An 11,517-nucleotide genomic window follows, 5' to 3' on the forward strand; every position below is an offset into this window, starting at 1 on the left:
ACATGTTACTTGTTTGTAGAAGAATCATGATCTCACTTCGCTTAAGCAGAGCTGTGTCACGCAATCACCGAAATTAATCAATGGAATCTCTCGCGATCTCTAGCGGCTTGGAAGCGATTGGAACCATTCCATTTGGAAGCACTTGCTGTGGCTTACCCAAGATGCAGTGGCGCGCTTCCGCACTGACTTCATGGGTTCCAATCGCGCAGCAATCTAGAGCTCGCGGATTTCATGATCTAATTCGTGATTTTGGTGGCACACTCAAGCTCTGCCTTGGCGAGTGATGTGGCATGATATTTCTGACACCAGTAAGCACTGTACTTATTACGGAAACGCAAAGTGGAGGTCGTAAAGGTTGAGTTTTGTGTTGCAAATCCTGTGCAATCAACACGCGGGGTACCTCACCCGCGCGACCCCGCAGGCGATCAAGCGAAAATTTGATGGGAGCGCGTGAGCGCAAACTCGAAACACTTTTGGAAACAATACATAATAAATAAAAAGCCGACTGTAGCTCTCAGCTATATATCTAGACTGGTGTGTGAGTGGTCGCACGCAGACCCTCGTGGATGCGTTGGAAATAGATGAGCTCGGCGCTGACCGGTGCAGCCGCGTTTGCACAGTTGATTCGTGTCTGGTGAAAGGTGTGGCTGTGCGCACGGGCCCGCAACGTTGAGCAAGACCATTCCGCCTGTCAGCTACATCACACCGCGCCATTGACTAATAGGTATAAACAACGTTTTACATAATATAGTCAAAATGCACCGGGCGTGTGTGTGCTTCGTCTAAGGCCTGTGCGGCGCGGACTCTGTCTTGCTGACCACGTGCACACGCGCACCGCCCTTGCCCACTGTGAAAAATGTTGTTGTGCAGCGGCCGGGCGTGCGGCAGTTGAGAGTATGGTAGATGAGAGATGCTTCGGAGTGTTGCACAGGAGGGCACTGGCAGCAACTTGAGCAAAGAACCATTCCGCTGCAGCTACATCACACACGCGGCCATTGACTATATATAACAACGTTGTTATATATAGTCAATGGCCGCGTGTGTGCTGTAGCTGCGGACGCGGACTTGTTCTTGCTGCCAGTGCACGCGCGCCCTCACTGTGCACATGTTGTTTGTGCACAGGGCGGGCGTGCGGTGTACTTGTGTGTTGCAGATGAGCATTTGACCGGCATTTACGGCTAATTATCGGCAATAATAGGCGACATAGAGTAGATAAACATTAAGACTTCAAATGGTAGTAAATACATTTCGGGTTTATTTACCTTTTTTTTATTGAGACGTTCCAAGTGCCTGTGCACTAGGCTCCTACCACAACACAGTCAGTTTCTCTGTGAGACTCTGACACTGTCACTACTGCACTGGCTCTACTCTGAAGACTGCAGCTCATGATTAATTTTTTCGTGACACTGAGCCAAATGTTGGCATTGGTAATAAGACATCACTTCACCTGTTTTATAGCAATGAAAGCAGAAAGCGGGCCCAAGGCAAGCCTAGTTTAGCTCATAGGGTCTATGTCCCCCAGGGTACTGCCGGAACGTACCCTGGGTACCCTGGGTATACCGGAACGTACCCTGGTAACTATTTGATATGGTTAGGGTTAAGGTTAGGGAGTAGGCGTAGGCGACTCCCTAGACTTGTTAGTGAAGTAGGCGAGGTACGGTCCGGCATATTAGATAGTACCAGGGTACGTTCCGGCAGTACCCTGGGGGACATAGACTCTCTCAGCCCTAATTTAGCACCCCAGATTATTGTCGCACGATAATGTGAAAACATTGCGGGGGTCCCAAACTATCCTTGATTCGATTATTCACTTATTAGTTATTACATTAGGAGGTTATATATCTGTGAAAAAAATAATGTTATTGCCATTAAAGTGTTGGCAAACTATCTTGTGTGGTGGTAGGTGTGGTAGAAATTGTCATCTATTGTTCATATTTCAGCTAATGAGTTGACCGAAGAAGGACAGAGTGCTATAGACTCACCTTCCAGTCCAGTGAAGGCTGAGCTCCTCCCACAAGACTGCATTCTCGGTCTGTAACTTACTTAAAAGTTTCTCACATGATCTGATGTAGCTCAATATGTAATCACTAATTACGGTCATAAGATAGTTTGATTATTGGGTAGTGTGTTATACTTGAATAAACTAGTAAGTTCCAGTAATGAGGCATTATATATATAGCTCATATATGGAGATGTATATATATATGCATATATCTCACATTTGTACTTTCATTTGCTCTCACAAAAATCGGGCAAAATATTAGTGTGACAGAAAACTCTTTGCGTTTAAATAATTACTAGTTAAAAATGTACCAGTTTAAAGTAAAAAGGTATGCAGAGGGCATTCTGAAAATTACTGGCAGATGTTGATTGTTGACTCTTTGGCAGACGAGAACGAGGAACGGTCGATGGTGGAACCGATATCGAAAGAAAATCCCCAACTGAAGGAGCTGATCAAGGTACTGCTGGACTGGGTGAATGATGAGCTGGCATCATACAGAATCATCGTTAAGGACATCGAAGAAGATCTGTTTGATGGCCTCATCGTTGGCAAGTTGATCGGTACGTTCTGGCAAATTAATATGTTTGAAATAACTTGGTACCATAATACATGAATGACATTTCTATGATTAATGCAGAAGCAAATTAAAACGAACAATTTGTTATTACACATTTAATCTGTAGCATTTGCCTCCAGCCTTAAATGTCTCATTTGTGCTAATGGTGTTGTATGCATATCTTGCAATCAGAAAAGTTGACTGATACCAGGCTGGAGGTGGCTGAAGTAACTCAGAATGAAGCTGTCCAGAAGGCTAAACTAAGAACTGTGTTGGAGGCAGCCAATGAAATTCTGGGTGTTCAGAAGTGGAATCAACAAAAATGGAGTGTGGAAAGTATGTAGAGGTATCTTAAAGCGTCTATTGCGAGAATTTTCGAGTGTTTTCCCCACTTTCATGATAGCTACCATTATTGCTTGAGTAACAGCAATTGTCTAGAGTAACGATAAAATGTCTTAGAACCTTCGTATTCACCAAATCCAATGAAATCATGCACGATTACAATTTTGCGTTCTGTTTCTGTTTACCGTTGTCATCTCTCGAATTTTCTCACGGTAGCGTGAGACATCTGTCACAGTGCAGCAATGCATACCACGCACCCTAGAAATCAGGTCAGAGTGTAAACACAGACGTTCATACTAGTGTAAACAGCAGTGTAGTACTAATGCCACGTAAAGTCTGTTATTAGAGAAGCTTGTGGATTGCCAGTCAGATAGTAACACGGGAATGACAATGACAGAAAGTGCTCTGAATTATTGACATAAAAACTGAATAATATTTACCAAACAGAATTGCACGCCCTTTTGTTTTAATTATGTTCGCTTGTTTGAGACGCCATTTGTGATTTTTGAGAGTCGTGACACGATAAAATTTATTGCTGGTATGATGTGGTCAAATCAATTTTTCTATGCTATAACTGCATAAAATCTTGGTGTTTTGAATGTTGGTATAATCAGTGATATTTCCACTGTCAGGTGAGACTATATTCAGCTATATTTAGTTTTTCTGAGCCAAAAAACTTGCAATAATCACTTTAATGATCTGGGTAAAAAAATTCCTAGTATATATGGCTTATCAAAAATAATTAATCAAATTACATAAGTAATCTCTGAAAGCCCTACCACAGTACTAAGTCATCCCTCCCTGCTTCAACACTGCTCGTTCTGACGTTGATCCCCACTGGATTTTCTACAGGCATTCATGGAAAAAATCTAGTTGCAATTTTGCACTTGCTTGTGGCCCTGGCTATGCACTTTCGAGCACCTATTCGTTTACCGGAGCATGTCATCGTAAATGTGGTTGTGGTGCAGAAGAGAGAAGGACGGCTCCTCACACGGACAGTAGCCGAGGAGCTGACAAGAGAGAATGAGTAAGTCCCACCTGTAAAGCCTTGTAACTAACGGAATACTAAAAATATATAACGTTTGTAGAATCACATGTAACTGAGACAAACTCGCAGCAGGTGTGGCAGTCAGAGTTCAAGCTACAGAAGCAGAAACAGCAATGGCAGCTAGTGGTAGTTGTAATACAGTAACAGCAGCTGGTGCATCTGCATATGATGTATCTCAAGACAATAACAGCATAAAAATTGCTTTAGCCAGTGGCTTACTCATCGATCAGTAGCGCAAATTATTTCCAATATAACACATAATGTAATTCGATAATAACAAGTTTACATGAAATGTATTTGTTTATTTCAGGCACCTGGGAGCGAAGTTTGGTAAGATATTATGCTTATTCGTTGTATTACGTGAACGCACTCTCAGGTTAAAGTCTTTCTGACCCTATGTAGCCTCAGGGGTTAGGCATGTTACTCATGAAAAAACTGGGTGAACCTCTCTATACGAAAGACCAGTTATCCATTTGTACACAATGGTTGACTGGACGTAACTGTGCCCCCCGTAGGACGCCCCATCCTTGTGCAAACCGAAGGTTTGAGTTCATATATGCAGCGGCACGCTCCTCCTACTTCATTTCTACTACTGGCATAAATCATACCAGAATTGCATGGGAATTTGACTAATCTGAATTCGTGGGCAACAGTCACTGACTTGACACAGTGTTTGCTGGTAAGCATGTCATGGACTATACTAGCACGAGAAAATTTTTGGGATTTAAAAGCGCACCAAAAACTATCGAAATCCTTAAATAACCCTAATTACCTCAATCACTACGCCCACCGAATGCCAATCACGATGTTTACTCAGTGACGTGGCCGCTGCTAGCCGACCAATCATGTGCCGCGTCATGCGCCCACAGTTTTTACACGAGCGGCTGCGGCCTGCCTACAGTCTACACAGGAACATGTGGCATATGGCATGGTGAAAGTGCGTGAAGTCTGTCACGTGACATGCTGTGGGTAACGCCCCCCGCACCGGCTTGTCTTTTTCCTCCAATAGATGGCGCCACGACTCTATATACAGACAAGGCCGTCGTACACACAGGCACTTGGAGCGTTTCAATAAAATACAATGCTAAATAAATATGAATATTATATTTTTATATGTCAGTGTGCAGCGGCAGAAATGGCAGCAGCCAGTGTTTGTTGTAGATGAGCATTTGGACGGCATTTACAGGAAATTGTCGGCAATAATAGGTGAAAGAGAGTATAGAAACATTAAGACTTTGGTAGTAAATAGATTTCGTATTTATTTAGCATTATATTTTATTGAAACGCTCCAAGTGCCTGTGGTTGTACACACACAGCACACGGTTATAGGCTAATACTGTATATGACTAAGCCGTATATTTCGCGGTCGTTGAATTTCTCTTCCGTTTCGCGTGATTGACGGAGCAGTTCTTCAGTGATTCTCATGCAATTAGACCTGCGCGATGGCGTGTGCATATGTTTGGTAGTGAATTAGACCCACAAAAATTCGAGACTGTTCGCTGGGAGCTATTGATCCGTGCGCCGGCCTTTGGATTTGGCGCACGGATCAATAGCTGCCAGCGCTTGATACTTTCGTAGGACGTTCCCGCGGTCGCGTGCGCCTTGCCGCGGAACTGCGCGCAAGATCCACGCTCAGCGGTCAGGATTAACACCTCGTTTGGGCGACGCTTCTCTGGTATCCGGTCTCTCATCTGGATAAATAGAGATAAATAGATCCCAGTGCTCAAATCCCAGATCTTTGAATCTCAAATTGTATTTGTTACTAGGCCATTATATGGGTTAGAAATGAACTTTTCTGCCAGACATTAAGTAAAAAATGTACTCACCCGGGCAGAATCTTTTTTGCTTTTACTGTGGTTTACTAGAAATTTCTTGACAGCAAGTATTTGCTGCCTATGTTGAAAGCAGGAAGCAAACTGACCCTTTTAGGCAGCAAAGTTATATTCTATGAACATTTCAGAAAGAGATGCTTTTGACACATTATTCGACCATGCTCCAGACAAGCTGAACGTTGTGAAGAAGGTACCAACCTTTGACTGCTTTCTTTCGAAAAAATCGAACCTACATAAACTAAATGGATTTGTGTTGTCACAGCCTGTAGCTGGAGTATACATTTGCCTGAGCTGCACACCTTGGTTATAAATGCTGCGACCTACTTCAGTATGAGACCAATATTACCTTAGTGTTTGTGTATTACATATTTTTATATACATATTAGTGTATTACATATTTTGCAGTTTTTCGACCTACAACTTCTCTGTTAACATGTGCAATCATTTGTAGTCATTGGTGACGTTTGTGAACAAGCACCTGAACAAGATTAACTTGGAGGTGACAGACCTGGAGACACAGTTTCATGATGGGGTGTACCTCGTCCTTCTGATGGGTCTCGTGGAGGGCTACTTTGTACCAATGTACAGCTACCACCTGACACCAACAGAGTTTGATCAGAAGGTACTGAAGGAATGATGGGAAGGTCTAGAAGCTTATCACATATAGTGCACTTCAGCCTTGGAGGCTTCTGATAGCTATGCTAGCATTAATAACTAGAATGATGAAAGGTCAATGGACCCAGACCTTGTATAATACGACCTTGTATTAGAGGGTTTCATATAATTCTAAAAGTAATATAATTGAAGTATTTAAAAAATAATAATAAGCGTACGGGGTAATATTTTATTCATTAAAAAATTCTGATGAGAGGATGCATTTGGTGGTGGGGAGGGAGGGGGGGGGGCTGTGGAGAACCTTGTTATATGAGTTTTCACACCCTTTTTGTATAAATCACTCCTCATGAACTATCTAGCTGCACTATATATAAGGTCTGGTAGCATGTAAAACAAGCTGTTGTATATGAGAAAATCATATACATATAAGATGGGAAGATGAATACAAAGGATAGAAATGTGCATGAAACAAGCAGTTAGAGATAAATATTAAAGCATGTTAAGCAGTTAAATACATTTGTATGACCAGATGTGTATGTGAAGCACATTAAGTTTCAGTATACATATCAGTTCTTGTCATTACTAGGTGCACAATGTGACATTTGCCTTTGAGCTTATGATGGATTCTGGATTACCGCGGCCAAAGGCCAGGCCAGAGGACATCGTTAACATGGATCTAAAGTCAACTCTTCGTGTGCTGTACAATCTTTTCACCAAGTACAAGCAAGTGGAATAAGTGGGACACTAGGGCTTTAGTTTTCATATACACTCAACAAGTCTAAACGTCTATACGTTTTTGGCCTGATGATTATTTTCTACATGTGTGTAGGAAGTTGGTGCTATTTTGTTTTGTCAGTGTGCTTTGATTGTACTCTGGGGGCCAAAGGTGGGTTTCGAATTTTTAATGGCAAAACAATTGGCATGTTATGTAACTCAGCATGTGTGCATTTAAATAGAGTATTAGCGTAGCTTTCGTCATTATTTTCCATTGACAAATATAATAGCTATGATACACACTAAATATTGTTAATAGAAATAGTTTAATTTTAAAGTAAGTTAATATTTGTGTTTTAATGATTAAAGGTTAGTGCCATTATTTGTGCTGCTCTAATGGTGATGATGTAAGTTGTACTGATTATTTTCCCACATTTTACATCAGGTGCTTTTCTCTCATATCATTCAAATGATAAATTATTACAATATTTCAGTTTCACCATTAGTTATAGTAAAGTTATGCATTAGTTTATGCTACTTGTAGTATTTATACAGCATTTTTACAACTAAATAGTAGAGTAATATTTTCATGCAATATTACTGATTTAGAGCATGAAATAATATGAGAGAACCATGAGAGTGGGAGGCAGCATAAGCAATGAAATTACCTTAAGCAAATGCCTGCAATTTTGTACAGCAGGTTTTAGTTATTTTTCATATCCTCGTACATAGTAAATATTAGTATGTAACTGAAGGAAATTTTTCATAACGTTACCCAATTAATGTGTGCTTTCTTGACTATTGCTAAGTATATATTTAAATATTCCATAGTATTTGTAATAGCCAAGGATGTGACACAATCCTCATCCGTTTATATCATGTATGGTAATTATTATGAAAAAACTCATACAAGTTGGCATGTAGCCTATATTAGATGTGCACGCATCGGGTGGATGCTGGCTCATTGTTTTATACTATGGAAAAGGAAAAAGTCTCACACTAGAACTTGCAACTTCTGTATTACTTTTATAATTTGCATTTCTAGCATGTGACGAGATCGTGAATTTTAGCGTACGACTTTACTGCTTCACCAAGTCGGCAGTCGCACATTGCACCTGCATGTGTCTTTATTTGGTTGTGCAATGAATGATTTTTGTGTGCAATATATCAATATACATAAACTGAAGATTTAGATGTCAGGAAACAGGTACTGACTTACAGTTTGAGCCGAGTTATTTAGAACCATTTAGTAAAGGCAATAGCTGTGCAAGTTGTCAAAATTTACAAGTAGGCTATATACGTAGTAAAATATTAATTTATTATTGTAGTGGATCGTGTTTGGAAACATCTAGAATTGAGTCTATTTAAGATGACAATGTTAACAATGTTAACATTGAAATAAACATTTATACTAGTACATGAACTCTCAAAAATGGTTATTTTACTTGCACGTTTTATTGTTAACAAAAACAACTACAATGATATATGTAGCAAATTGCAGCACGTTCTTTCCCTTTGCCATTTTCTGACAGATATCAACTATAGGTCCATTTTCATTGCAGCAATGATATACTATACCACTGTACCATTTAATCAGAACATGATTCACTATGTTAGTTACTCGATTAAATTACAAGTGTAGCACATATGGCCACACCTCTCTATGAAAGAAACATTTATTACCTAGACACCGTTTCGTTCTAATAATGACATTGCCTCTTTAATCCTTATATTTACCATATTTATTCATAAACTTAATAAATTAGACACATTACTGCCACATTTTCTACCTGCCATACCGAGATATTATATTATACATCTTACTATTCCAACAGGTCACATATAGATATTAGCCTTGCTGGTGGCACCGCTAATAAGGAATGTTGATCATCAGGCACCTCACTGAGGAATACCATAGAGTAAGAATAACTAAGTTATTCTTAGTCTATGTGAATACTCAGCCAAATGGAATATTGATGCTTGGAAATTATTTCAGTTATCAGGTTAGATGCATTTGACAAATGACAAATTTTGTAAATTCAAACCCATAATGTAATATGAAGCCATAGCTTTATTTGCCAGGTTTAGGCTAGTTTGTAAACAAAACTATATGTAAAACAATATATGGGATTATACTGGCAAACCGAGAGAAATCGTAGCACACCACTCAATTTAAAGTGTATTTGCTAGACGTAGTTCCATCCTGCATCTTTAGTCCAAATGTTTCCTGTTGGGATTAACTCCAAATAGTATTGCCCTGATCTCTGGAATCATCTGAAAAAAAACATAATTGTAGTGAATGAACATCCAACATTTTTATGCTTTACACATAAATCACTGCTATCTTCATTATGCAATGCAGTACCCAATGCAAGCAGAACTGCTATTGTTCATGTTATTAAAAACAATAGAGGAGAGCTGAAGAACAGCATAGACTGGCCAGGAATAAGACATATTATCAAGAGCTAATAATACCTAGAGTGTACAAAGGAAAAACGGGAAAAATAGTGCTATTTCACGATATGATTATTCTACTTTGCCATACTTTGGCCTGCGAAGTGTAAAGAAAATTTTATGGTATTGCATTAAGCAGAATTCTTTGCTCTCTAAAACAAGACCAACCGCCTTGTCAATACGATACTCCTAGGCTGAGATATTGGCTCCTAAAACCTCCCCTCCCACATGCCTCACACGGCCTGGCATCCAGCTTATTCAGCAAGCCTAAACGCCTCTAAAGGTTGCTTCGTGAGAGTTCGGTTTTTTCCGCCATAATTTTCATGAATGATTTTCGGGTGCAGGTGGACAGGGTGGAGGTGACTTTCGGGGCATCGCCTATGCCCTTATCTCCCATTATCTTTCCTTAGCCACGGCTAATGCCCGTCATGATGGAGCCGGCAATGTTTTTTTAATTAAGTTCTCTACAACGCAGCTAGTAAAGTACCAAATTTTGGCATGTGACATCAATTATCAGCGCTCCAAGCCGGCACGGAAAACGATAGCCAAAATGCTTGAGAGGCGTTTAGGTTGCTGAATAAGCTGGATGCGAGGCTGTGTGAGGCATGTGGGGAGGGGAGGTTTAGGACCAATATCTCAGTCTAGGAGTATCGTATTGACAAGCGGTTGGTCTTGTTTTAGGAGAGCAAAGAATTCTGCTTAATGCAATACCATAAAATTATTTCTAGACTTGCAGGCAAAGTAGAATAATGTTGTCGTGAAATAGCACTATTTTCCCGTTTTCCCGTTGTACACTCTAGGTATTATAGCTCTTGATATTATTGATATACTACAATTTGTACACCCTGAATTTCCACCAGCATTAACAAGAATTTACGGTCTTACCTGCCTCATGTACTCTGCAGCGTTTGTTCAAGGTATTAATGACTTTTATCTTTCCTTGATTGGCAGTAGCTCTATGCCCCAGCACTGAAACGATTATATTCGATAATTCTCACTAAACCACAAATCACAACGAATGCATTTGGTCTGAACAATGATTTGCATTGCAGAATTGCAGAAACACTTGTCACGCTTTACTTATAAGACAACAATAATTCAGCTTTGAGCATTATTTAAAAACGACTTTTTAATGGATGATAATTATGGAAGCCGTGTTTAAATTTCCCTTTACCGACAAAAAATACCATAGCAGAACATGGCAGTTGGTGAGCATAGCACCAATGCTAGTATCGTACTTACAAGGCAATGCAATCCACCACACTTACATTTCCGCGGGAGATAGCTCTCCTTGTCGATGCTTAGCTTCACGTTTGTACCAGTCGCAGCCTTACTTGAGTGACAGCACTGGGAAACACCGACTCAACCAGTGCCACATGCTGTCTGCCGACATTCTGATCACAACAGTGTGTTCGCAAGTAGTTGGAACAGACCCTAGACAGAGCCCATACATCGGCATCAATGACATAATGTAACGAATGTCTGACTACGCCAAAAAACAGCTTACCCAGCCTAAAGTTAACAGCTTCACAAACTTATTAGGCAATATTTCTGGGTAATTATCTGAAGACACAAGTACACAATTAAGATATGTGATCAAAATCATGAATAAAGAAAATGAAAAAATTGAATTCACGATCCGGGCTAGAGGAGCTCACAGTTTTGTGCCCTAAAACATCATCTACAATAAATAGTGTCATCGTTACTAAAGTAATCTTGACAACTGTCAATAACATTGAGTAAGCCACTGAACATCCCTCATGTAGCAGCACCACCTACATAGTACAGTTACCACGCATGTTAAAGGTAGCTTCCTCGAACTTTCCACGTAAATTGTGTAACAAACCACTGTAAGAATCTTAAGTAAATAACTCACTACACTTTAAACTGAACGTTAGCTTTTGAAAATAAAACTGTAAAAATATGTATCAAGCCTATATTTGCTCATTGAAGG

The 11,517-nt window shown here is 40.1% G+C and overlaps 2 protein-coding genes across 2 annotated transcripts in view; one reads left to right on the forward strand and one right to left on the reverse strand.

The window, feature by feature from the left end:
- LOC106812063 (beta-parvin-like) overlaps positions 1-8,526 on the forward strand; it is a 10,694-nt gene extending 2,168 nt beyond the window's left edge. The window contains exons 2-9 of the mRNA XM_014815831.1: positions 1,941-2,030; positions 2,389-2,562; positions 2,751-2,894; positions 3,753-3,927; positions 4,259-4,278; positions 5,909-5,970; positions 6,232-6,402; positions 6,982-8,526. Of these exons, the coding sequence (XP_014671317.1) occupies positions 1,941-2,030; positions 2,389-2,562; positions 2,751-2,894; positions 3,753-3,927; positions 4,259-4,278; positions 5,909-5,970; positions 6,232-6,402; positions 6,982-7,131 (986 nt within the window). The 3' untranslated portion in view covers positions 7,132-8,526. The remainder of the gene's footprint in view (positions 1-1,940; positions 2,031-2,388; positions 2,563-2,750; positions 2,895-3,752; positions 3,928-4,258; positions 4,279-5,908; positions 5,971-6,231; positions 6,403-6,981) is intronic.
- A 16-nt stretch (positions 8,527-8,542) lies between these two features.
- LOC106812069 (V-type proton ATPase subunit E-like) overlaps positions 8,543-11,517 on the reverse strand; it is a 32,162-nt gene continuing 29,187 nt past the window's right edge. Inside the window, exon 7 of the mRNA XM_014815839.1 lies at positions 8,543-9,383. Within this exon, the coding sequence (XP_014671325.1) occupies positions 9,321-9,383 (63 nt within the window). The 3' untranslated portion in view covers positions 8,543-9,320. The remainder of the gene's footprint in view (positions 9,384-11,517) is intronic.

Source organism: Priapulus caudatus, unplaced genomic scaffold, assembly GCF_000485595.1.
Source record: "Priapulus caudatus unplaced genomic scaffold, Priapulus_caudatus-5.0.1 Scaffold605, whole genome shotgun sequence".
Taxonomy (NCBI): Eukaryota; Metazoa; Priapulida; class Priapulimorpha; order Priapulimorphida; family Priapulidae; genus Priapulus; species Priapulus caudatus.